The sequence below is a fragment of the Cibotium barometz genome, chromosome 15 (assembly GCF_041138505.1).
Source record: "Cibotium barometz isolate CiBa-2024 chromosome 15, ASM4113850v1, whole genome shotgun sequence".
In the NCBI taxonomy this organism is placed as follows: domain Eukaryota; kingdom Viridiplantae; phylum Streptophyta; class Polypodiopsida; order Cyatheales; family Cibotiaceae; genus Cibotium; species Cibotium barometz.
This window is the reverse complement of record NC_141060.1, coordinates 59,659,025-59,685,668: the sequence shown is the minus strand read 5'-3', so window position 1 is coordinate 59,685,668 and position 26,644 is coordinate 59,659,025. Positions and strand designations below refer to the sequence as shown.

Sequence of the window (26,644 nt, the reverse complement as noted above, 5' to 3'; positions counted from 1 at the left end):
CAAATGAAATTGCATGCTGTTTTCATGCCTGCATGACCTATGTGTAGTTCCGGGCTAGGGGACGCCCGCCCGTGAACCGTGCGTGTGAAACTATCTGCTGACATGGTTGTGTGGCATGTGAACAGGTGGTAAGTATTACCCAATCTAGGCTCAAATAGCCCTTAGGACTTAGCCAATATTTATAAGTGAGTGCGTTCCCATTTCATTAAAGTTTGGGCGCCCAAAAGTCACTTATAAATTATGACCGCTTCCAAGTTCACACTCACTGAAGTCCCGAGGCGGACAAGACTCAATGTCCAGGACCTGATCCTCCCTTTTTACTCATAAATGGGCATCTCCCCATGTCCCTTCACCTGATTGGACCCCAATTCACTTACTTATTAAGAGAAATTCGTGTTTTCTCTTCATGAGGATTTTTGGAGGCTGAAAACTCTGTTTTTCCACCATTTCTCTCCATTTCCAAGCTCTCCATAGCCATACCCAACTTGCTAGGGTGTTTTCCAAGCTTCCAAGAGTGTTTTCAAGTGCTAATCACTCTCCTACTCACTCCCAATGACTGAAATTCAGCAAAACAGCTCTCATTTTTGCTGTAATTTCTGGTCTTTTTGCTGAAATCCCTAATTTCAGCCTTCCTTTCTCAAGTTGAACCATAGGGGAAGCTTTCCCAAGGTTCCCTTCATCCTCTTGAAGACTTTTGTCGCGAAGGATTGCGGCAAATCGAAGATATCAACACTTCTAAAGCTTCCAACGCGAAGGCTTCCGCTTGCAACAACTTCTATGAAGACTGGTAAGCTAATTGGACAATGTGTTGTCATTACTTACTCAGTAGAAGGGCAGGACTCCTTGTTTAGCCGCCCTGTGTAGTATTTCTCTTGTCCTATGTGCTCTTGAAGATGTTGCTACCTTGCTTGGTAGAACATAGAGCCAATGGTAGAGAATATGGGCACTGAAGTCGGGCCGGGCATCAAGGCAGCTCCTTGGTGATCTACATCGACATACCATTGTTTTCTAAATGCTGAATTTCATATGCATTGGCATGGAGGATTTGGCAATGGATGCCCGTGAAGCTATGTATTGAATTTCTCCAATAGTAATACAATTTACTCAAGGGAGGGGTCGGCCGTTCCGGCTCATTGTGTGCCTCTTGTCAATTCAACAATTTACTTCTTGTATTTGAGCAAGTGTCCTTCAAATCTTAGTGTATTTAAGTGTATTGATTAGCATTGTGTTCAACCAAGTTACACTTAGGCTCAGAAGGGGCCCTCATAAATTCAGCAAACTTCTCACTTTGTGTGAGTTGCATAAGCACATCAATTGCCCTTGCCAAACGGGCTTTGAATTGGGCATCATCTTCCTCTTTACTCTGCATATCTTCTGGCTGTGTTACATCCTCTTAACGTGCATCTTTTGCAGCCTGTTCTCCTACAAGTACATCCTTGGATTCAGTCCTCTCAGGAGTGGTCTCTTGCTCTTCCTCATCATCATAGTCATAGTCATCCTCATAGTCTGAAATCTTGCTAAAATTTTCAGCGACGACTTTCCTCGAGACAACCATGAGCTCACCCCCTTGAGAAAGTTGGTTATGGTCACGGCAACGGAACCTTGAAACCAACCTCTGGTAGAAACCAAAATGCGGTAGACTAACAGTCACCCAAACACAGTTGTAATCCAGCAAATAAGACAAATAAAAAGGGAGCTAGAGTGCTTCTACACAAGAAGAATAACGACACCTGTTGGCCCCAAAGCTTGGCGCCCCTTTCGGTATTTCGATATTCAATTCAATAGAAGAGTTTAACTGAATACATCATGACCATTCATGGCTCATACATATGCATGTCCAAACTGCCAATCCTCTGGACCTAGCATAGAGGTTTCACACAGCCATGTGCCTCAAAACACTACACTATTATTCACCTCTAATCAGCCAAGATAGTGTCAAAAGTGCACAGCGGAAAGCGTGAGACATAGGCATAGAGAGAAAGAAAACAAATCTGCATAATGATGAAGAAGCAATGATACAATCAGCCCTGTGCAAGGAGTGGTCCCTGTAGGTGAGGGCATGATGAACAACTACTCCCGTAAGGGAGGACCCGGGCCTGGAAGCCCCTGTCAAGGTGAGTACAAATGAGAAGGAGATTCATGAGGCCCTGCAAACATAGTCAATTTGCCCATGCACGTAGCCAAAAACACAGCCATGAAACAGTTCATGAACCCTTCCTGAAACATTTAATTGTTGCTCTTGTTTCTGCCCTCTCGAGCTGCAAATTCCTCCTCTCACAAGGAACCGAGAGAAGAACCCCCGAACAGCTCTCTAAGTGAAAGAGAGAGAAGCTATGTACTCCTTAGGCTCGCAAGCGTGTGACCAGAGCAACCATCATCCTTGCCTCAATCTCCATCTTTACCAAGATCGAGAGAGAGAGAGAGAGAGAGAGAGAGAGAGAGAGAGAGAGAGAATGAAATGATATATTAACGTCTTCAAAAGGCTAAAATGACCTATGAGACCAAAAAGGTTACAACAATTGGTGGATCTGATACAATGTCTATGTAAGAAAGCTAAAACAACTAAACAACTAACTGAAACTGAAACAACAACTATGGGGAAAAGTAAGGTACTAGGAGCTCCTAATGGATAACATCTGGGAAGGAAAACTCCAGCAACAAAGGTAAGTATCATATACATCACTATCCAAAGATGTCTCTCATCGGTCGATGGCGGATATCCTCAATGTCCTCCATGGTGAGTACTCTGACTCGACGTCTCCCATGCCGTGCTAGTATGGTCCTGATCTTCTGTTGTGGTCTCCGCCGGTGTCGAGATGTGCCTCTCATCTTGGGGCGCCTGGATCGCCCCAGCTCTATAGCCCGATCAATCAGTGTACCTCTCGTGTGGCTATACTCTAGGACTAGCTGCAATGCTTGCTGGCCTGACTGCTCAATCTCTGGTCGAAAGAAGTCTGTAATCTGCCTCTGTAGGTGTCTCTCCCTCTCTGATCCCCTCCCTCTCAAGAGACCCTCTCTATGTCTATGCAGCTCCAGCAAGTATAATCCGAGGCATCTTTGATCCTGGTATCTCATGACTCTGGAAAGTGGTTCGAAACCCTCTCTGAACAGGCAGTGAAAACGACCTCGTATCTCATAATATACTGGACAGTGACATGTAATGTAACTCTGTCTCTGGCTCCATCTGGCACAAATGACAAATCCTGGCCTCAGTTGGTACTCCTCTGAATCTGCCAGTCTCAATCTCTAGCTGGTGTGAGGATGTGCGCATCTGACCAATAGCACACCGTACCCCATGAGAAAGATGAGTATCCATGTAGCTGGGTCTAATCACAAACCCATCCTCCGTGAGCTGGAGAAGATGATGTCTATAGAAAGCCATCTTCGTACCAAGTTCGTGTGTTGGCTGTATCCATGTCCTCCTAGTGTCCAGCTGAGTCAAGTCCTGCCTGATAAGTCTGGTAATCTCTGCCCGTGAGAGAGAGAGAAAGAGAGAGAGAGAGAGAGAGAGAGAGAGAGATAAAAGAAAGGCTTCAGCCTTGTGCCTCCTTCCAAGGGAAAAAAGGCGTGAGAAAATCCTGCACCTGCTCTGTCTGCCTCCTGTAGCCCTCTGTGCGCCTGTGCATGAAAGAACCCTGCAGCCTGCCACTTGCGAAGAGAGAAAGAGAGAAAACAGCCTGCAGTCATGCGCTTCCCCTCTTTCAACCACCTGCAGTTCAATAGCTGGCCGCCTGTATTCGTTTTCTGCAACCAGCCCGCTGGCTTGCCAAGAAGGAGAAAGAGTAATGAGTGCTTACTCTTCTACAGCCGCCTCTCACCACCGAGAGAGAGAGAGAGAGAGAGAGAGAGAGAGAGAGAGAGATCTCGTACTTCCATGGCACACAAAAGAGAAAAACACACCCGGCCCTTATGATGAAAGAGAGAGGGGTTATATAGTGGTTGGCGGCCTCTGTCCAGCAGCGCCACCCCCCCTGTTTCGCCTGCAATCTGCCCAACTGGCTGCCCGACTGGTCGCCAGTTGCTGGCTGTAGCCTAGCCTCCTGGTGCCCTTTTTTGCTGGCTGCAGCCCATAGGCGCAGCCGCCTGCCTGCCTGTACCACATGTACGCAGCAGCCTCACCACCTGTAAACCATGCGCAGCAGGGCCAGCCGCCTGTAGCCCAAGCGCTGCAGCACCCGCCGCCTGTAGACCATGCAGCAGCAGCGCTCAGCTGTAGCCCTTGCACCCAGCACCCGGCACTCGTTGTAGACCACATGGTGACCACCTCTCTAGGGGATGCCAATTATACTCCATGCACCACCCTTCGCCTATTTAAAGAGGCGATTCGCTTTTCTCAAAAATGCCAAAAGCAAGATTAAAAACGCATGCTAAACAATAAAATCCCTTGTCCCCTTTCACACTTGGGCTGGCCACCATATATGGGTTTCCTTTTCATATCCAACTTGATGCCATTCACACTGTCCATCCTATGCCCATGCCCGTGCCCACCTGCTTGTTGTCCAGAGGGAAAAACACAGGGTCGAAACATTCGCTGTACAAATTCACAGGGTCGTGACAGTTGACACTAGTCTCCTACTGGAAGGGGCCTTACCCATAGTGGTCAAAATTGTTTCTCATGTGTGATTGTCCATACCTTTGTACAGCTGATGACGACCGTCTCAAGAACTTCAATACCTCCTCTCATAACACTCTTCCCTGCTTTAGCCATGGTGATGATACCTCTCTCGACTAGAATCATGACGATGCCCACTCTCACAACGTCTCTTTGGATTATAGTCAGCAAGATGTCTGCTTCGTGTGACGGTATTGAGAAGAGTCCTCTCGACGATGGACACGGAACATCCTCACACCAACTGTCATGTCGACTTTTTGGCGAGAGTTGCAACCCTTCACAAGGAGGAAAGGTGGGTGGGACAGAGAGCGGCCTTACACAGGAAATACCAAAAAGAACCCAAATAGAGACTTTTCCCAAACCCGACCTTGTGCACTCTTGAAATCTACGGGCTCTACCATATCCAAGTAGTCAACGCACACTGGTGCTAAAAAAGAAAAAAATTGCAAGTTCACTAGGCTCTGATTATTGATACCAACTGAACAACACTCGTGTCGATGTGCTAGGATTTGAGAGTAAAGTGCAATGGTATCAACACACGGAGCGCACATAAGATTCCTAAAACTACTGCTCTTCTATTATGTACAAGAAACCGTTTACAACTGAATTCCTGCAAATACTGGAGAGATGGCTGAGTGAAACAACAACTGCAGCCCTGTGAATTGCTGAATACTTCTGGCTAGCACTTCCCCTACAAAGAGACGCTATGTGAACTCCATTGCTAAGAAATGCAGATGATTATGACGATTTGCCCAAGCACATATATATGCATCCTAGGTGGTGGTCCACTTGCTAAAAGGCTGTCAGCCTGTTCACGTCATCAGTGCCACATCATCACCTGCCATGTGGACCTACGCCTGCCCATGCAGCTGCGTCTTGCATGCACTTGATGTCCAGGTGTACACAGTATGGTCCCTTTAATGATTCGGCCTATTGGACCAGGGATCCAACTGCTGTCCAAACTGCATATGCTCTGCCCGACATGCCCACAACCTGCCCAGCCTGCCCTGTGTGTCCAGCTGCCTGTTTGGGCTGTGTGGACTGGCTGTCAGTGCTAGTTCCAACTGCTGTCCAAACTGCATATGCTCTGCCCGACATGCCCACAACCTGCCCACATGGCTGCCCAGCCTGCCCTGTGTGTCCAGCTGCCTATTTGGCCTGTGTGGACTGGCTGTCAGTGCTAGTTCCAACTACATGATGGAGGTGGATCACAACTCAAGATATGAACATGCCCACATACTAGCAATCCATCCTAGAAGATTTTGGCAACACATACAGGATGTCATGGAAGATTCATCATCTTCTGAGATACCGGCTTGTGCCAAGGTGCACCTGCACCAAATGCCAAGTGAATGGGAACTTGGGCTCATGCACGACCGATTCTTTCTCCCTAACATTTTTGAGGGGATGAAACTTGCCAACAAAAGGCAGCTGACACACTAAGTATGCGCTCCAAATTGTCAATGGGCAAAGCAAATCAATCGTGCCGTTTATAAAAGGCTTTCTACAGGATTGGCAGGATCATTGGGTAAAACCTCTCTATAAAGGGGGGTTTTGAAAATAATGCTTTCTGTACTTTTAAGATATTTACATGAGTATGCAGAATGCTACCAGCCTTTACTAGAAGATAAGCTGTCAGATTTAGACAAAGGAGGGGATGTCACAATCCTTCTTTGCTGAAACGGTGAGTGAATCAGGGCTTCCCACCACTTTGATTGCCCTCTGTGTAGATAAACAGCGAGCAGGAAATAATGACTATGACATTAAGGAATCAATGGCTGCAAGTTGGGCACTTTACACTCTCCTTACTCATGTATGCAGACGGTGTGGTTCTTTTTGCATTTGCCTTGTATATCCAAAGCTGGTGCCTTGGGTCAATATCCTTAAAATGATGAACAAGTGATGTATGCCTAGTCGAGCAGTCATAGTGCTGATTCAACAGACGTTCGCACTATTTCAAATGCATTTAGATTTGCGGAGAGGATATCCAGCCTTTTAGGTTTGGCACAGGAATTTACTTCTCATGCTTCGTGGGTAGAAAGACAGATCTTGAATCACTTAAGGGCAGTTGGCTATGCTCAGTGCTCATTGCCTCATATATTTCATGAGGGACATTTGTCATTCAGACTCGTGGGCACACCCATGCTCACACACACATTGGGGTATCCGATTCTAATAATCAATTGAAAGCAGCCACTGTCCATACCCACACGCATGCTGGAATATCCAATTTTGATGATCAATCGAAAGAAATTCAGGTTACAGACATGTAGTGAAAGAACTCCTACTTACCTCCCACATTTCAAAAGGGACTGCATAATCATTGTAAAGCTGTGATATACTCTTTAGATCTTGCCCAAGATCCTCTAACTTTTCCTTGGCGGCAACAAAGAAAGCCTCTTCTGCAAGATGCTTCTTGCTGGGAAATGAATCCTTCATACTCCTGTCATCTGAAATATTCCCCTGAGCTGCTTTACTTTTCACAATCAGAAGCTCCAGCTCTTCTTTGATCTTGATCTGGAATCTTAGTACAGCAAGCTTCCCTTCCAGCAGCTCCAATAAACCACCATCAGCAACATCAGCACCAGAGCTCATTGTCCCGACTCCTATGGTTGCACTCCTTGCTTGCAAAACAGCACTACTGAGGTACTGAAATCTATTCATTCACCAGAAAAAGGTCTTCTTAAATAAGAAATCTCAAGAGTCACAACCTTGGTTACCTTCAGATGGGCAAGGGAAAGGGGGGGGGGGGGGGGGGGGGGGGGGGGGCGCAGGGTGGGTAAAAGTAGCTACCTCTGTTCTAGAGACAAAAGTCCACCTCCGTCTACCTGCCTTCTCTCTGCCAATCGCAAAAGCACGTGGGCAGCAAGAACATGTTGCCTGTGATGAACATAATAGCGTGCTAAAAGCTCCAGATATTTAGCCTGTTCTGCTGTTACTGGTTGCCTGGAATGGTTAACAGAAGGTGGCGCAGATGGCATTGCAAGCTTCTTTCCACCTGAACCTGTCTGGAAGCATTTTGCATTTCTATTAATGAGAATTTTACTTCAGCATTTTTTAAAAAAAGAAAAATAAAAAAGAACAAGGAACTATAATCAGTATCTTCATGTCCTAACTTCATACACTAAAAGGAAAGCTAAGAGTAATATACAACATGCTCAGTCTGAGTACCCTCTTTCCACCTGAACCTGTCTGGAAGCATTTTGCATTTCTCTTAATGAGAATTTTACTTCAGCATTTTTTTTTTTTAAAGAAAAGAAAAAAGAAGGAACTATAATCAGTATCTTCATGTCCTAACTTCATACACTAAAAGGAAAGCTAAGAGTAATATACAACATGCTAAGTCTGAGTACCCTTAATAGCATCTATACACCCACCTCTCCCTAAGTAGTGAAGCTGGCAATAATCTCCCATGCTGAATCACTTGCTAAGCCTGGGCCCTGAAGACCTGAAGAGAGAAATGGTTTTGGAACAAAGTCGTCTCAAGACCCACGTGCCAATAAAGAACACAATATGCACACAATCCTTCATAGATCAACTCTGGTCTTTAGAAGGCTCTATGTCTCTTTTGGAGATCCTGATAAGGTCTTTGTCTCTATTTCTTAGAAGGTTAATTTCTCTCATCATGAGAAGATATTCATTTCTCTCTTCATACAGAAAATTCTTAGAAGGTTATTTTCCTCTCTTCATCATGAGGATCTCATGACTTCCGTTTTCTCTTCATGAGGCCCATATAACAAGCCTTATGTCTCTTCACAAGGCCCTTCGGAGGTATTTATGTCAATATTATAAGGTCCTCTTAAGTGTTCAAATTAGTACATCCTTTGAGGATTTTGAATTGGTCCTTCTATGGTTTCATGTCTCTCTTTAAAGAGGTCCATAGAAGGTTCATGTATCTCTTTGATTTCTCTCTTTGAGGGGTTCTTCAGAGGTTGACTCTCTCTTTTTGAGATGTCCTTAGGAGGTCCACACCTCTCTTCCTCATGCGGTCCTTATAGATTGTCCACACATCTCCTATCTCTCTCTTTGACAGGTTCATTTACGGTTCACAAATTTCTCTTTACAGCTGCTTAGGAGGTTCACACCTTGTGAGGCTCTTCACGATGTTCATTTCTATCTTCATTACCACCCCAGAAGTACCTTCTTAGGAGTTTTCTATTCTCACTTTAACTGCTTATTTGATTCAATTAAAGAGGCCCATTTTACCCCAATAAAAATTTGAAAATTTTTCGCATACCAAAGTAACACTAAATTAAAGGAAAACACCATACAAGTGCATGAAACATGAAATATGGTCCATCATTAAGGATCTATAGCAAATGGTGACATGTTTGGCAGTGAGCTAAACCTCCCTAAGCCATCTACAAAGGCCACTATTCAGTCTTGATACCAGAATACCATGCTGCTCAACCATGGCTACTAAGTAAATGAGATGGTCAAAGCCCAGATATTACAGGGTAATACCCAGGAACAGGCCCAGCTTCCAAGTCCATCTGAAACCGTCTAGGCACCTGCTTGGGTAGTGTCCCAAAAGTAACTCGACTTTACCCTATGCATTATCCGATATGGAAATATTGGTGCATACAAGCAGGTAGCCTATTTGGTGGTGTACCAAACCTTCCTAAGCCGTCTACATACTACAGAGGCTACCATCCAGTTTTCATACCAGAATACTGTGATGCTCAACCATGGGTCCTAAGTAAATGAAATGGTCAAAGCCCGGGTATTACACAATCAGGGTGGTCCAATGATATATCTCCCCCCCTCCCGGGTGGGATCTCCCTGTCCACCCAAAGCTGAACAATACACAAGATTCCACCACAATCTCTGAAAATAGATGTCTGTATAACAGCTCTCATCTAAAAAGCTACTGAAAGCAAACTGCATCAAACGAAAGACTTCCTTTACAGTAAACGTGAACTAGCTTAAAGAAGAACATTACTGAAATGAGCCAAAGAGCAGGTTTCCAGCATACCTTCAGTATTTGCCTGCTACCAGCATTCTGTAAGAATGGAACCAAGTCTGGGCCTGCAAGTTCCAGCAGCTCAGACTCCAAACCAATCTCAATCATTGTTTGATAAAGGAACTCGTGAAAGGCTCGATCGGGCCACCTTACACTCAGCTGAATTATCTGCCTTGTATACTTGTCTCGTAAAGCCACGTCTGAAACTGGATGCTGCAAAGATCCAAACCCTGACCGGAGACCCCTTTGGGCACCTTCATCTTTTAGATGCCTTAAAGCATTCCCAACTATTTCATAACATTGTTGGCGAGCTAGAATGGCCATTTCACGCCTATTCTCATCAATATGATCGTTAAAGGCATCTTCGTTTGGATCCAACGCCTTTGCTTTACGTAGTGGCAACTCAACAACTGCCTCATAAAACCTGTTTCAAATAACTTTTCAGATAGGCACTAATACATAATGCATAACCACAATTACAGTTTAGCTAAGATGATTAAGAAGGGCAATTGTAAAGCTTCTTTTTACCCCTATGAAAAAAGACTTACTTTTTCAACCTTATAATTCACTCTATAAAGCTTCATTTTCAGAGCCATTGGGAACATCCGACAAAAAGTCCCAGCCTAAAGTTGTGAGTGTAGAGTGCAGGCCAGTCATGCGCAATGGCCTAGCCTCATATTGGGCTCAAAAAATGTATGGCTTCTCGTATAGCCGTTACTGATATTATACTTCATACAACCTCAGGTAGCCTTAGTAAATATCCATCTGCTGACGATATCAAAATTATGCATTCACACCTGACGGCCAACCCTCCTACACAAAGATTCATTGAAACTCTGCTTTCTTCTTTCATGTAACGGATGCATCAGCTTTTGTAGCTGCCGACAAAGAAAGAAAGTAATATTAACATCTATGAAAGGCCCCAAGGGTCTATGAGATACAATGGTACTATGGATAAACCAAGCCATGGAAAACTGAAAGAAAAGGTGAATAGAAAACATCTAACACTAGCGTATGTACAAACTGATCTGATGGCAGAGGGAATCTCAGGCCTCTGTGGTGGGAGCTTCCACACAGCTTGTCCCACTAGGCATAGTTGCAAAGGAACGCATTTCATTCATTTTTTTATGAAACAAAACGTTTCAAAAACGTTTCTTTCGAATGAAACATGTTTCTTTCCCTCCCACTTGTTATCAGTATAATTTGGGCGTTTTTTACCCAAGAGGCTAGTGATGAGGATATCGAGGATGTTGAGGATTGAGTGCCCAGACTCCGAATTGAGGACTCTAGTCTTTGGGACTATCAGGCTCCTCTAGTTTGTCATGCATCTATCAACATGCTTTACTTTGTGTATTTCAAACTTCAATTTTCTTTTTTTGTATTAACTCAAGATTCAGACTTTTTGTGATCACTTTGAGTGCTCAGTGGACTCTCGCCTGCTTTATATATTGTTTCTTGAGTTTTGAGCAATTGCCATTATTGATGTTGCCAATTTATTTATGCCAATTGGTCGATTGGATGCCCATTGTAATTGGGTCACCTTGAATCTTTAGTTTTAACTTGTAAACATGTTTTAATGTGTAAACAATGCCTGTTTAATATTCTTTTGCAGGCAAGGCAACATATTTTTTGCATATTATAAACTTATATATAATTTATGGAGCCTGTAACCCCCCTTCTTGAAATGTCTAGGATTTGAAAGAAACGTTTTGGATTACTTATAGCTCCTACACGGTGAGGACACATTCAGATGGAGAGCCCTCCATACCCTCAAGAAGGTATAGGCTAAGCTAAGTACCAATACCACGATCAAGCCTCCCTTTAGGAATAGACAAACGTTGGACCACATGGGAATGCCAACACTGGACCTTGACATTGGTAAAACAAGGTGAGGAGAGAGCGATAAAAATTAACGAAAACCTCTCCAACTTAACTAGGATAAATGTAACTCACCCTAGTTGTCTCACAGAGAGACAAAGAGAGAGAGAGAGAGAGAGAGAGAGAGAGTAGGCCACAAAGCAGATATGTGGAGAAGATGTAATTGTTGGAGAATGCACAGGCGGAAGCATAAACCAAACAAGAGAGAGAGTAGAGAGAGCTTGTGGACAAGATCACCTTTTATAATAGCAAACAGCTTTACAACAGCAATAGCTAGCAAGAGATGTTGAACAATGTGCAAGGGATTGGATGGTGAAGTGAATAATGGGGAGACTTCTTATATAGTGAATATGGGAACTAGTCGACAGCCACTAGGAGCTGTCCGATTGCTCCACGACCAACTACACATGAGAAAAATAGATAAATGCCCATAAAAATAGGCTTTGCCCAAATACACTAAGATGCACAAATTCTAACACCCCCTCTGCAGCTCAGTGTGTGCAAGAGTCTGAAGAAGATAAGTTGATGAAGATGCAACCATGGACCCTCTAGCACTGCGAATATTGGAATCACGTTGGAGAGAGCACCCACCAACCTATTTCCTCGAAACAAAATGCTGCTACAAACAACAAGGAACCTTGCTTAGCTACGAATTTCCACACAAGTGTGCAATGAACTCCAAGAATAGATGATGAGCTGCTGGACACACCGCGCCCATAATCCCTAATAGTGGACTGAAAACACATCACGTCCCAAAAGCCTCGACCAATGAACTCAGAATAGATCCAGTCCATAATTTCTAATACACCAAAGATAACCATGTCCTGCTAGATGTCTAATGCTTGGAACTCCGAATCATGATTCTCATACACCAATAAGTGGAGCTGCAATCAGCCCCCTCTCCCACCCATTCCACGAATCTCCTCCGGCTAGAAGCACATGGAAGGGATTACATGTATACTAGAGAAGTACACCATCTAGGTCCTCCTGAGCCAGAAGCACCCTAGGAGCCCTAGATGTGTTACTAGAGAAATCTGTATCACTATCGTTTGTCGTGTCTTTGCTCTTATTCTGAGATGAAGACTTGCCCTTGGTCTTGTCCTTCTTCTTGGACAAACAATCCTTGGACAGAGGTCCTCTCTTTCCACAAGATAAAGAGCAACTCTAACCTTTCTTCTAAACTGAAGTAAGTGCCTGATCAGAACTACTAAGAGACACCTTTATCTTACCCTAAGAAACGAAGACAGACTCTTCCTCCAAGAGTAGATCATCAAAATCCAACTGAGTGGTTGTGACCTGGCACCACAAGGCTTGAGAAACCACATCATACTCCGAGGGAAGCTTGGTGAGGATAAGTGCAACAAGCTGCGCAAAGGACAAAGTAGCATCCATTGCGAGTAACTAGTCATGGATAACCTTGGCCTTCATGAGAAACAATTGCATAGAACTGCCTGCAAGAACTAACAAACCGTAGAGTTGTCCTTGCAAAGTAACTGCCCTCATTGACAAATCTCAAGCAAAGAGATCGTCCAATTTAGACGTACCTTATGAGCATTGGTGAGAGTTTGCACGGTCGGTGAGACCTCCTCTGTGATGGTCCGCACAAGCACTGATTGCGCCTTCGAATCGCAATTCTCCCGATCTTGTAGTTCCGCAAGGAATTCATCCTCTTGATCCTGAGTCCACCTCCTACAGCTCTAAGGACGGTAGGGCTTCTTCTCATTGCCCTGAACAATCTCCCACAAATCCTTGTGGATGAACCAAATCCACATTTGCAGCTTCCAATGAGCATAGTTGGGTCTATTCAACTTGTCATCCTTGTTCGTACAAGGGGGAGTCATATCCACATCAACAAAGTACACAAATCTCAACTCTCCAAAACTCCTCTCAAGTGCTTTCCAACGAAGCGAGGCACCAGGCCAATCAGCCCCCTCTCAAACCTGAGAGAGAAAGAGGCTAGATAGCAACAAAACAATCCTAGAACCATCAAGAACCTCCTACCGGAAGGGCAGGGACTCGTCCAGGAAGAAGAAGATGTAGAGCCACTTGTCTGGCAACACCTCATGCAAGAAACTCACCACCAATAGATGCTGAAGCAGTAAACGCAGCCAAAAAACTTCACAACCTGACTCTGGGGAGCAAACCGCAGCCTTGAGGGCTGGCCGACAGTAAGAAGATGGTGGCTGGACCAGAAAACGCAGCAAGGTACAGAAATGCAGCCACTGTAGAAGGCTGATCTGCAGCCAGGAGAAGCTATGGAAGCAAAAAACGCACAGCACAGTTGAGGAAATCGGCAAGCAGATTGCAGAAATGATGGAGCAGCCTGAAGCTAAGCTAATGATACCATGTTGGAGAATGCAAAGGCGGAAGCATAAACTGAACGAGAGAGAGTAGAGAGAGCTTGTGGACAAGACCACCTTTTATAATAGCAAACAGCTTTACAATGGCAATAACCAGCAAGAGATGTTGAACGATGTGCAAGGGATTGGATGGTGAAGTGAATAATGGGGAGACTCCTTATATAGTGAGTATGGGAACTAGTCGTCAACCCCTAGGAGCTGGCCGACCAACTCACTGAGATGCACAAATTCTAACAGTAATCACCACCAAATTGCAAGGTATACTGTGGGAGCCTTTTAGGATGTTTTTATCCTCTACTAATATTACTTGTTCTCGGTTTGCATACACGATGAACGGTTAAGCGTTGCTGTTGAGCATGTAACAACATACCTGATTTCCTCAAGCCTCCGACATACATGTTGAAAAGCTAAGCATTGCTGCTGAGTATGTAGCAACATACCTGATTTCCTCAAACCTCTGACAAACACTAAGAAGATCTGCTGATTCTGGAACTTTTCCAAGTAGCGCTAGGGCCTCTCTTGCCAACCTTTCTCTCTGCTCTTCATCCACTGACTCCCTAGCCTTCTTCAGAGACTCCACCGCTTGGTAAAATGTGTAATCGGTTTCCTGATAAAAGCTTGGGCATCCGTCCCTCAGTTTTATGCTGATATCGTCCACTGTGCCTTGACCATCCAGCCCTACGTAATACTGCCTTGGCACATGAAATTGATGTTAACAAGTCATAAACTTCCAGTAGCAGTAGCAGTTTATAGCATGCTGGATAAAAGAATTGCCCTCAACTTTTCTAGAAAGAAGATTACCTCCATCAATGCTGCTACAAGACGAGTAGCAATCTGTTCTCCCTCCTCTGAGCACACTAGCTGGTGAAAAGTAAGATGAACCAGCTTGCGGCGCATGTTGCCATCAAAAACCTGCACTAACCGTGCCACATGATGCTGAGAAAGCAGTTGCAGGAGTAAAAGTGCCTCACCAGACCTTCGAAGAAGCCTCCGAATAAGCTCCATACTCCTCACCTTCACATAACAAAGACTGAAAAAAGTTCAACCCTTCAAGTGTACTAGAAACCAACTCAGGCACAGTTAACAAATCACTCAAAGAGTATTTAAGAAAAAGTAAAGTCCAACTTTGTGTTGCAAACAATGCACACCTCCATGACTGACAGTTCTACAGAACTGTACGGGACCCTCTGCCTCTTATGTGTAGATGCCTGAGTGCTTGTTCCCCGAGGTGCATCAAATAGGTTCTTGGAAACTGAATTCAAATTGCCACTGCCAAAAAAATCAGGCAGGTCTCCGACTCCAAAAATCCGTCCATACTGTCCTCTTCGTTGGTTTCTCCTTGCTCTGAGAAACTGTTCTAGTGCCCTTAATTTATCTTCCAAGGCCTGCATTGCTTCTATAGATAGCCTGCAAACAACAATGCCGCCGTCCTTATCCTCAAAACTTGATTCACCCTTCAGCACCATGACAGGGAGCTCCCAAATCGGCCATAGCAACCTTGCCGTACACAAACAAAGACCTTCATGAGCTCCAGAGTAGATCGGTATGGCTTCTTGCACAACTTGCCCCATGTTGAACCCCATGGCTGATGAGGCAACGGGACTCGTAGTGGCGGCACTTCCCTGCATCTGAGGTACACCAACTAGCCTGGGATCTTCAAAAGCTTCAGCAGCCCTCTCAACAACAGCTGATGTCATTGTTTTTCCTTCTGTCGGCATAAGTCTTGCTGCAAGAAGCAGACACATAGCAGCAGCCTCACCAGCTCCATATCGTTGAAAAAAATCTTCCAGCAAAGAATGTGACATCTTATTATCCAGAATTTTTTGCAACAAATCAACGGGTCTGTTAAATACAACTTCCGTCAATCCCATATTAGTGAAGATGACAGACCTCCTCCTAGGCACAGCATGCTGTACTGCAAGCTCTCCACGAGCCCAAAGCCTCTTTGCTCTGGTCATCTCCCCTTCCACACTGTTATCGTCACATGCCTCCCAAACAGCAGCTTCAACTGTTGTTATATACTCTGGTGGTGGAAGAACATCAGTAATGGCAAGGGTCCTTCCATCAACACCTAAGACAGAGACGGTCTCTCTCAAAGCCAGGAAATTTCTCCCTGTTGAAGCAGAGCTCAGAGCCAAACCCCCTAATGGAGTTGTCAAGTCTCTTGTTGCCAGCAACAACCTTGACATGTTTGCTGGAGACGAATCAGAAAGTAGAAGAAAGCCACTGGAATAACAAGCAGCCTCTACCTTTAGAACAAGGCTTTCAGGTTGAGGACTACCACTTAATGCTAGGCTACCAAAAGTGATAACTCCACCAGCCCCGACTGAAGGAGCAGGTCTGCTCATAACTAGCTTTAATGTGCCTGGCCTCTGTGAACCACTGGTAGAGCCATTGAGCCCTCTGCTTCCAACCGAAGAGGAGGTAGACAGGTACATCCTCCGACCATCAGAGGTAACAGCCACCAGATGCAAAAACTTAGATTCTGCTGAAGATACAGTAGAGATTGAAACTATTGGAGATTTGTGTACACGAGATGGAGCTCGTCTTCCAGACACGCGCCCGCTTCCGAAACGTCCATCCCTTTGATCACCTAAATTCCGCTCCTCTGCAACTTTTCTTAGTGAATTGTCCCCACTTTTCCCAAGATCAAAAACCTGTATCTTTGACTCATGAGTACGTGAGTAGAGAATGTTTCTCTCATCATCGATGACCATCTCCACCACTGGGTCTACAGTTCCAAAGGTAAACGAGTTGGGTAAGACCCACCTAATGCACATCCAACATTGCATTTTTGTGTCAAATCACATGTACATGGTAAAATTATTATAAAATTACAGTTGACATGTTTGCAAAGTTGATATCTAATAGATTGATCCACACCGAGAGAAGAAGGCCAGTAGGGCAGGGGGTTTGCAACAAAGCCTCTTTCAGAACCTGAAAACTGCTGTCAGCAAGGAGTGGTGGACCATTTGGCTAGAGCAGATGCAATTTGATGAGAATTTCCCTCACAATCACATGAAGTCATACTGAACTTGTCAGGCTCTTTGCTCAATCCATCAGATGGACATTCTGGCTCATCTTTTACAAATAGTGGTATGTTTTGACTTAAAAACAAATAGTGGTCTGTTTTGCAGAGCCTTTGACTTAAAATTAACACTTTGTTTGAAATCAAAACAGACCACTATTAGAGAAGGGGAGTAAAAACTACACCTTGACAAAAGGCTGCTCAGGCCACCAGTATGACAAACTTTTCGGCATCTACTTTTCCAACCTGCACCCGAACTGTAAAGTAGCTCATATATATGACCATCTCGGCCTGCAAGGAAAATGCGCCCTCGATCTGTGCTCTGTATGCAGGTCATAGTAACCCCATCTGAAGGAATTGTATAGTCATGGAGAGGTTGCATTGATAGCTCAGCATAGGGATCCAAACCATCCCCACTTCCAGAACAGCATACACCAAGCAAAACAATCTGTAAAATGTGTACCAAATTTTAATGTAGAAGATATCCGTTGCCAATACATAGCACCAAAGTCACACAGTCATGCTTTAGAAAAGCCATATCCAAGTCCACCAATGCACACATGTAAAACTCACCTCAACTGGTGTGGCCAATATCAAAAGATGATGAATGGCCTCCACAAATATGCCAGACTTAGCTTTGGCAAGCCCAACTGCACATATAGCTTGTTCCTCTCCATTATACTCCGGGCATAGTCCATCCCTGGCACATAAAACATCTAACCATTAACACCCTTCAACCCCTGGCAAGACCAGAATAAGAAACACAATAGTAAACATAATCTAGGACGTGCTACAGATTTTAACAGCATACACCTCACCACTTATCAAATCTCCAGAGAAACAGGCTGTTGTCAACAGTTGCCCATGCTCGCCGGATGCTTGGGAAAATGCCACATAAGGCCGTTCCCTGCCCCCCAGCTGCATTGTATCTCTCAATCAGCACTGGAGGCAGCTCTCTGTTGCTTGTCACATCGATGAATGATGGCCACTGTTTTGCAATCATAGCACAAAAATATCAAAATTCTAAAGATAGCAGGACAACCCATTGTAATTAAGGTTCTATGGCATCACCATTTTGAAGTTACCGTAAATGCTGTAAAACAGCCAGCAGGTTGAAACATTCACTATAGTCTCAGCCAATCAAGAAGACCCACCACGACCTTCATCGAAGCTCAAAGCAACAGCACCCTGAGAACTTTTTACGGTAATCCCAAGGCTTGCATCAGCTAAAACACTTCTGTAATTATTCTAGGTTCTTCTGCATTATGAGATTCAATTTTATTATAAGAATAAATGAGGGCACTATGGCCTTCACATAAAGAGGCAGGCCAACCTACTGGCTAAGAGACAAGAGTAAAGGCCGCCACATATATCTGCTGCACCAAAGCAAGCAAGCCCCAAAGCGCAATGCTGGCCACCCCCTCTTCCTCTTCAATTTTTGAAAGAGGCTCTGGACAGTTTTCAGCTGAGGAAGGTAACCCTCTTCCTTTGGCTGGTCATCACCGGTCGCTCTTTTTTGAGACCCAGCAGCATTGCCTTTGAGATTGCCCAAACACGCAACAGGTTCGGTAGCACAACCTAGGGCTTTGGGATGTAGCATACTTTAGAATCATTCATCTCCTCAGCAATGAATCCGGAGACATGACTCTTTAGACTCCACAAACTTTCCCATGTGGCCTCGACCTCATACCATCCCTTCTACTTGATCACATACTCGTAATAAACGATATCCCCGAACCATCGAATACACTAATCCACAACCACCTCATGTTCCAAAGGAAAATACTTGGTCATGTCCTCAAGATTCGGAATCTTCTCCAATAGAACAATCTCATCATCCTCACCCAAACGTTCTTTCAAATAACAATTGTGAAACACTACATGAATCCACAAAGTCCTGGAGGCAGTGCGGACTGGTAGGCTACATCACTTATCTTTTTTGTGATCAAGTAAGAGCCACAACACCTAGTAGACAACTCATAATGTTTATCCATAGTTGTCACGGTACGAAAATACGATATCGTACAATACGACACCGTACGGGAATTTTTGGTACAAAATGAAATTTTCGGATACCGTACGATAAAATACGGTGTTTTTTTTTTACACTTACAACCTATGGAGCTTCAAGCTTGAATGTGAGGGAAGGTTGGGAGGGGAGGAGTCTACAGTGCTTGAGGAACCAAAACATGGATATGTGTCTCTCCCAGTTGGATCTCCCAATTGTCTCCAAAAAAGAACCTGGATGGATAATGCAATACCAAAGGTCTCCCAATGTAGCATTTATGACTAAGGGACCGCCCTTGCACAAATACGAGCAGTGCATCTAGGGTGATAGGTTTAGGGACTCCTTTCTAGATCAAAATGGCCATGTCCAAATCTTCTCCCTCGTACATAACTTGAGAATCTAACTGTCTAGCCTACCTATACCAAGGATGTCCAAGTGATGTAGCAAGATTCTCTCATCCTACCAATCAAGTGTACACTACCAGTCTACCTTGCCAGATTTTTTAGGTCTCTCAACAACCCCATATGGAATACTAAGTGGACACAAAAGTTGTGACGTATTGCGAGCATTTGGGATCTTCGTTAAGTAGGGTTTCTATATTTTTTTAAAACATTTGGAATTTTTTTTCCAAAAAAAAAATAGGAGAAAAAAAAAACTAAACTAAACTAAACTCGTATCGTACGATATCGTACCGTACAAACCATACGATATGAATGAGTTCGTACCGGTACGAGAAACAACTATGTGTTTACTGATCCTCACAGTCTTTGAGTCCTTTAAAACTTTAAGGTAATGGGTTTACCTTCTTGTAAGAATCTCAAGTTCTCCTTTGGTAAGCTTAAAACTAGGCTTGATCCTGGGCACTCTTTACACTTTCACATGCTATCTCAAGTATATTGTTCGGTAGAGAGGGGAGCAGCAACAGCAACACTCACACACACACACACACACACAAGCAAGTACACAATCATGTTAGCTTGTGAGAGAAAAAGCACCTAACACAATAATGTTAGTTGTGACAAAATGAAAGTACAATAACATGATAAGGTAACACACATGCCAAGTGCACAGTGGAGTGACCGTCAGCACTGTTGAAGCCATCCGTTAAGTTAAACAGAAGGAGATGTCACGTGCATCCCGCACTTGGATGCCACGTGAAGATATCTGATACAAGGTGCACAAGCTGGAGTGGAAATTGGTCCCATGTGAGCCCGAGCCCGAGCCCGACCCCGAGATGAGTCAACCAGGGTTCCACTCTAAGTGTCCAAGGTCAGGTGTACAAGTCCCGTACATGGTCTTGGTCATGTGCATTTTCCTACACATGAAGTAGTGCCGGCACGTACTGTGAGTCTCCATCTGGAACGATGTCAGGTGTCCTGAGTGTTTGGTTTGCAAGCAGATGCCAAGCATCTGTCTAGAAGCATGTAGTTGCATGTAGAAGAGGGGCAGCCCTTAGGGCTAGCCCTTTATGTATCTCTTGAATGGGCAAGGGGTAGGCCATAGGCCACCCCAAGGGCCCAAGAGGCCTGTGGCCAGTGGCCACCAGCCAAGGAGTGGCTGTGGCCCAGTCGGCCAGCCCGTTTGGCAGCCTGTCAGCCAGCTTTGGAGGCTCAGCCAGCCAGCCAACCTACCTTAGAGGCCAGCCCAACCAAGCGGCCAAGGCATATGGGCTGTCCAGTAGCCAGCACAGACCTGGACAGTCAGCAGCAGGCGACCAACAGCATGGTGTGAATGCGCATGATTTATTTAAAGGTAATAAATCAGGTCATGGGAGTTTTTTCCAGCAGGCCGACTGCTGTAGGAGCAAACCGACCAGCATAGTAGAGGGGCTATAAGGAGCAAAGCATAGAAATCATTCAAGCATCTCATAATTCACAAACGATTGCTGTATTCCAAGGGCCAAGACAGTCGAGGGGGGTGCTACAGCCAAAGTGAAGCGTGCAGGTCAAGAACAGTGGAGGGGAGTGCTACAGCCAAAGTGAAGAGTGCAGGTCAAGAAGAGATCATCAGATCTACAGATTTGTGTTATTGTACATCATTCGTCGCGAAAGATTGCTGAATTCTGAACATTGAAGTTACCGATTCTATCCACCGAGCTTCCACATGGTACAAGTTGCTATGCTGCTTATTAGTGTACTAATAATAATCAAAAAGGGCACACCATTTGTCCAGCCAACTATCATTACAGACCTCTTGAATCTTCACTCTCTTTCCTCTCACCAAAAAAGGACTCCGGAAGAAAAAGGCAACCACATAGGGAGTCCACTTGTCATTGTTGACAAACCGTAAGGCTTCTACTCCTTGGTTGCACAAAAAGATCAAGGACAGTTGAGTAACTGTTGCACAAAGGTTGCCGAAACCAATGTATTTGTCATGTGCATCCACTGTACTAGAGTCTAGGATGCCACGTCGACATTCAATACACCAAGGCACCTTTTCAATGGGCATTGTGCATGTTGTCCCCCCTTTTTCATGCAAACCCACGTTAGTTCTCAGTTAAGAGCCTCCACTACCACTCATGTGTCAGTATCAGGACTTCGAAACTCTTGAGATGGATTACCAAAAGGAAGCGGTGGTTTAACGAGTTGCATATACACACACCCAATCAACCACAGTTCCACATTTCTTGAGCAAAGGCAATGTACTTAGCGAAAAAAAGCATGCACACTCTATTCTTACAAACAAAAAATAATATGCATACATTGCCAAAAAAGGCATCTTTACCCTTGCAAACCATGGCACCAGCTCTATCCACACCACTTTTCCCAACCTCTCGTGCTTTATCTATGCCCTCAACGCCCATCTCAACCCCTATAAGGTATCTACGTCTATTTCTTTTAAAAAAAGAGTCATATGGCTATGTACCCACATGCAGATTCAATTCTTACAAGCAGCAAAAACCTTTGGAGGTGATCCTACCACGTTGGTCAAAAAGCATACAAAAAAACACTTTCCACGATGTTAACCATTCCTCCAAAGCTCTCAACCAACAAATCTAGGCTCTCATACCATAATAAAGTCCCTAATCTAGAAGGATGTTTGTGGTTAGCTTTCTAACTGAGGAACATGAGCACCCAACCATCTAGCTCACCACCCAACCTCGAAAGCTCTCAACCTACAGATCTAGGCTCTCATACCATAATAAAGTCCCCAAATCTACAAGAACATTCGTGGTTAGCTTTCTAACTAAGGAACATGAGCAACCAAGCATCTAGCTCACCACCCAACCAAAGGCATTTAGAGATACAGTTCACACATGCAATTGTCAAAGTCACGCAACAGCAACACGCACACCACCCTAGAGCACTGAGCAACGTCGGTGGCAGGGCTCCCATCTCCTAGCTGTTGCTCCCCTCCAAAAACCCGGCCGGAGAAGATATCTATGACAAGATGCCACCACACCCTATATATGGCTCTTCAACTTCCCATCCTCTTGCATATGGGATAATCCACCACAACTTCTAGTCATGCAATAACCCGAGAGTAGCTACGAGAATTTCCACCTCCAACACCCTGCTTCAATTCGAGCACCTCAATCAAACAGAGGTTAGGACCGCCCAAGACCACACAGGCCGAGCTCTGATACCATGTCAAAGTCACGCAACAGCAACACGCACACCACCCTAGGACACTGAGCAACATCAATGGCTGAGCACCCATCTCCTAGCTGTTGCTCCCTCCCAAAAACCCGGCCAGAGGAGATATCTATGACAAGGTGCCACCACACCCTATATATGGCTCTTCGACTTCCCATGCTCTTGCATATGGGATAATCCACCACAACTTCTAGTCATGCAATAACCCGAGAGTAGCTACAAGAATTGCCACCTCCAATAGCAATAAGCCCTCACGTCCCATACCAACACACCCCCTCAGGCGTTATTGTAAGGTCTCCATAGACCACGCCCAAGGATCACCTCACCTAGAACCGAAACCATAGTCAGGTTTCATAGACAGCAATGTGAGGTCTCTACAAACCACGCCCAAGGATCATCTTACCTAGAATCGAGACCCTAATGAGGTTTCATAGACCCGACATCATACGCATCACATGATCACCATAGATTGTGGCTAGCAACTCACCATCCAGCAGTAGAGTCCTCTGCACTCACTGCCACAAACCTGAGATCTCATTGCCGCAAGCCTACTTGTTAACAATGGCCCCCACCTGCTGGCGTCCCATACCACTAGGCTGAACCACCCACCTTGCACCTCCACGACCATGAGGTCTTGCACACCCCTAGTAGCCCTCATGTCTATCACATGGACACAACTCATAAGTGCCCCATCACTTATATAGCAATAAGCTAGATGTTATTGGCCCTTACTTTATTTATAAGTTTTCTTGCTTTATTTATAAGCTTTTAGACATTATTAGCCCCAGGGTATTAATTATAAGCTCTTGGCCAATCTAGACTCATCTTACTAGCGCCCTTAACCCTCCAGGTCCCCACACCCCATCTAAGCCCTAACCCTAACCTAGGTTGGTTCATGTCCCTAGCCCTCACCCTCGGGCTGTCAGAAGGTAACAGAATAGTCCCTGCTAGGCCACGAGTTTAGAACTAGTATGCATGTACCTTCTCCCTAATTTCTCGGGATTTATATTCTTAATTCTGTCTTATCCATGGACATGGGTGTTGGACACTACATGTAGCCATGGTATGTTTATGGTTAAGCTTCCCATGTATGTGTGCCAACTGTATCTACGAGACCCTGGCTGCAAAGAAACATGTTAGGCATTTGATGGATCTTGGGAAACCAAATGCAATACATAAGGCTATGGACATTTGATGGATTTTGGAGAGCCAAATGGCATAGCCTTTGTAAATTTCAAGTAGATGTAAATAGATGGGGTTTCTTCCAAAATATGTGTTTAGATGCATACATTTGTGTGCATGGCTATTTGTGTCTACTATTTTGTTTGCCTGGACAATGCCTGGATTTCATTGCATGTGAAGCTCATGGATTTGGGGACGCCTGGATTGCACCCATGGGCTAGTATACTACATAATCTATTTTCAATTAACTTGTAATAATGGATTTGTACAAGAATAGCACATATTTGAAGGCAGCCCACTCTTATGCGGGTTAACTATCTCCATGCATGCATGGCAGTTCAATTATTTATGGTTGATGATTTTCTTCTCCATGATGGGAAACCCCCATGCATGCGACATGCAAACTTTTATGGCTACATGCATGCAACATGCAATGCTTTATCCTCTCATGCACCTATAAATATGGCATGCAAGCTCACTTTTCTCAAAAGTAAACATGCAAGCTCACTTTTCTCCAAAGGAAGTCATGCAAGTTAGTTAACTCAAAAGAAAAGTATGCAAAGTAAGCCTTTCTACAACTTTTATCTACTTGAGTTGCTCTTTTCCATGTAGCCACTCATGTTAATCCAAAAGTCATGCACAAATCATTCTCTACCACAATTTTTCATGGGCAACTCCCTCCATCCCTTTTTTGTTCTAGGCGCCTCCTTCTAGACTGATTTCAGCTCTATAAATACTGATTTTCAGCCCCAATTCAGCACACTAATTAGCCTTTGTGCATTTCTCTACCCAATGCACATATTGGATAGTATTTTCCCAACCATATTCTAGAGTTTTCTCTCTCCAAAAACACTTAGAAGCTGGCTGAATTCTGATTTTCAGAATAGAAGTTCTCCATTCAAGCTTGCAAAGACGACTTTTCGCAAAGATTGAAGTTGTGGAAGAATAGAAGTTCTCCAATCAAGAAGAAGACGACTTTTCGCAAAGACGACTTTTCGCAAAGATTGAAGCTGTGGAAGAATCATTTTAGTTCCGGTTGCTGCTAACTCTATGCGGGAGAACCCTTGGGAAGTGCTAGGCATTTCCTAAGGCTGATTTTTAGCCACTAGATGGTTGATTTTTAGCCACTAGATGGTTGATTTTATTGTAGTTAGGTTTCCATTCTCTTCGAGATTGCTCGGCATTCTTGGAGAGGGGTGTTGGGCATCATATTGCTAGCTTGTAGCTGGGCTACTTGTAGGCAAGTATAGCATTTTGTGAATCATTTTCATGCACAATTATTTTGGCAGAGACAGTGGTGTATGGCTGGGCTAGGGCAACCATTTCATGTGCTTGTGAAACTCTTCCTCCCTTAAGGCAATACAAAACCTTCAAGGGGGTGGGGGTGGGGGGACCAGCCCATCTTCTAATCCCTAGTGCTATGTAATTTCTTTTCAGTATTTCCAACTCGTATAATCAATTGCCATGTACTTTTTAAGACAGAGATGTATGGGCATGGCAATGATCAGAGGATGGTAATTTTGTGATTTAAGTGTTAAATTCTGCATAACCACGTGCCCATTTGTGACAATGCACTCCCCCTAACCGAATCCACTTATAAAGTCCCTCTTATAATCTAGGAGCACTAATCGACCATTGCCTCTAATTCATACTAGCCTGGGGTTAGACAGGCTAGGGCTTCTTGATATTATACTTCCTACGCACATCCCCACTACCTCATCAATCCGACAATCCGCTTATGCTATCCTGCTCCAACTTACTTAAGAACAAACAATCACAAAGAAAAGTTTTGCCAAAGAATACAAGAACATGAGAAAAATTTGGAAATTCCAAGTTCAAGTGATACTACTAACAAGAAACTTAGCAACTTATAATTTAAATCAAGAATAGAGAGATACTAGGAGACTCTTAGTAAGCCAAGCACTATTTATTGAAAGAATGTGCACAAGCGGAAGCAATGAACATGAGAGAGAGAGAGAGAGAGAGAGAGAGAGAGAGAGAGAAAGATTGCAAGCAAGAACTGAGCTTTATTAGCTTGAGGTTACAGAGTACAAGAGCCAGCAAATAGGGCATAAATAATATGATGGAATGAATAAGGGAGCAACTCTTATATACTAGTGAAGGAAGCAATCGGTTGTAGGAAAACAGGCCGACAGCTCCACGACACCAGAAAAGATGCAATATTTTAACACCCCCTCTGCATCTTGAAGTGTGCAAAAAAGTCAGAAGAAAACTGATGACGAAGGTGCAACCATGGACACCTCAACATGGCCAGTATTGAGTACACCTCGGAAAATGCACATGTCAGCTTGTTGTCTTTGGAAAACATAATGCCACTGTAAAGAGCAAAAGAGAATCTGCTTGGCTCCAAACTCAAAGTAGAACTGTGAACACATCACATCCAATAGCCTCGAACAAATGAACATGAAACACATCCTGTCCATAGTCTCTGCTAACCAATAGTTCTGGAACTCATCCGAACCATGAAGAAAACTTGGTTGATCCTCGAACTCATCCGGACCATCAAGTGAACTTGCCTGTCTTTATACCTGGACCTCCGACACACGGGTCCCATGCTCCAGATTTAATATAAGAGAGCTTTTGAAAGCTCCCTCACCCATCCACAAGCTGTTTTTGGAAGACAGCACGCGAGGGATGCCCTTAGGATCATAGCAAGACACCAGTCATGTTCTCTCCAGACTGTAAAGCCTTGGGAGAGCTAGGGTTGTCACTAGACGAGTCTGTGTCAGTGTCATGTGACTTGTCTTTGCCTTCTTGGAAGACTTTCCCTTGTCCTTGGCTTTGCCTTTGTCCTTTGACTGACAATCCTTTGACAAGTGGCCTTTCTTCCCACACTTGTAACACCGACTCCGAACTTTCTTTTGCACTGTCGAGAGTGCCTGATCAGGTCCAATAGACGATGAAACTTTCAATTTCCCTTGAGAAACTAGGATGGATTCTTCTTCCAAGAGGAGAGTACACAGATCATCAAACTCGAGGGAACGTGTTGTGATCTG

At 44.4% G+C, this 26,644-nt stretch overlaps 1 protein-coding gene across 2 annotated transcripts in view; it reads right to left on the bottom strand.

Moving 5' to 3' along the window:
* NUP155 (nucleoporin 155) overlaps positions 1–26,644 on the bottom strand; it is a 51,869-nt gene that overhangs the window by 11,549 nt on the left and 13,676 nt on the right. Inside the window, exons 2-10 of one of the 2 annotated variants that reach the window (XM_086809889.1) lie at positions 17,660–17,829; positions 17,415–17,541; positions 17,027–17,289; positions 14,962–16,582; positions 14,615–14,827; positions 14,254–14,501; positions 9,588–9,999; positions 7,406–7,620; positions 6,905–7,268 (exon numbers count right to left, since the gene is read on the bottom strand). In XM_086809889.1, coding sequence (XP_086666015.1) covers positions 6,905–7,268; positions 7,406–7,620; positions 9,588–9,999; positions 14,254–14,501; positions 14,615–14,827; positions 14,962–16,582; positions 17,027–17,289; positions 17,415–17,541; positions 17,660–17,829 — 3,633 coding nt within the window. The remainder of the gene's footprint in view (positions 1–6,904; positions 7,269–7,405; positions 7,621–9,587; positions 10,000–14,253; positions 14,502–14,614; positions 14,828–14,961; positions 16,583–17,026; positions 17,290–17,414; positions 17,542–17,659; positions 17,830–26,644) is intronic. The other variant, XM_086809890.1, reaches the window with a different exon arrangement.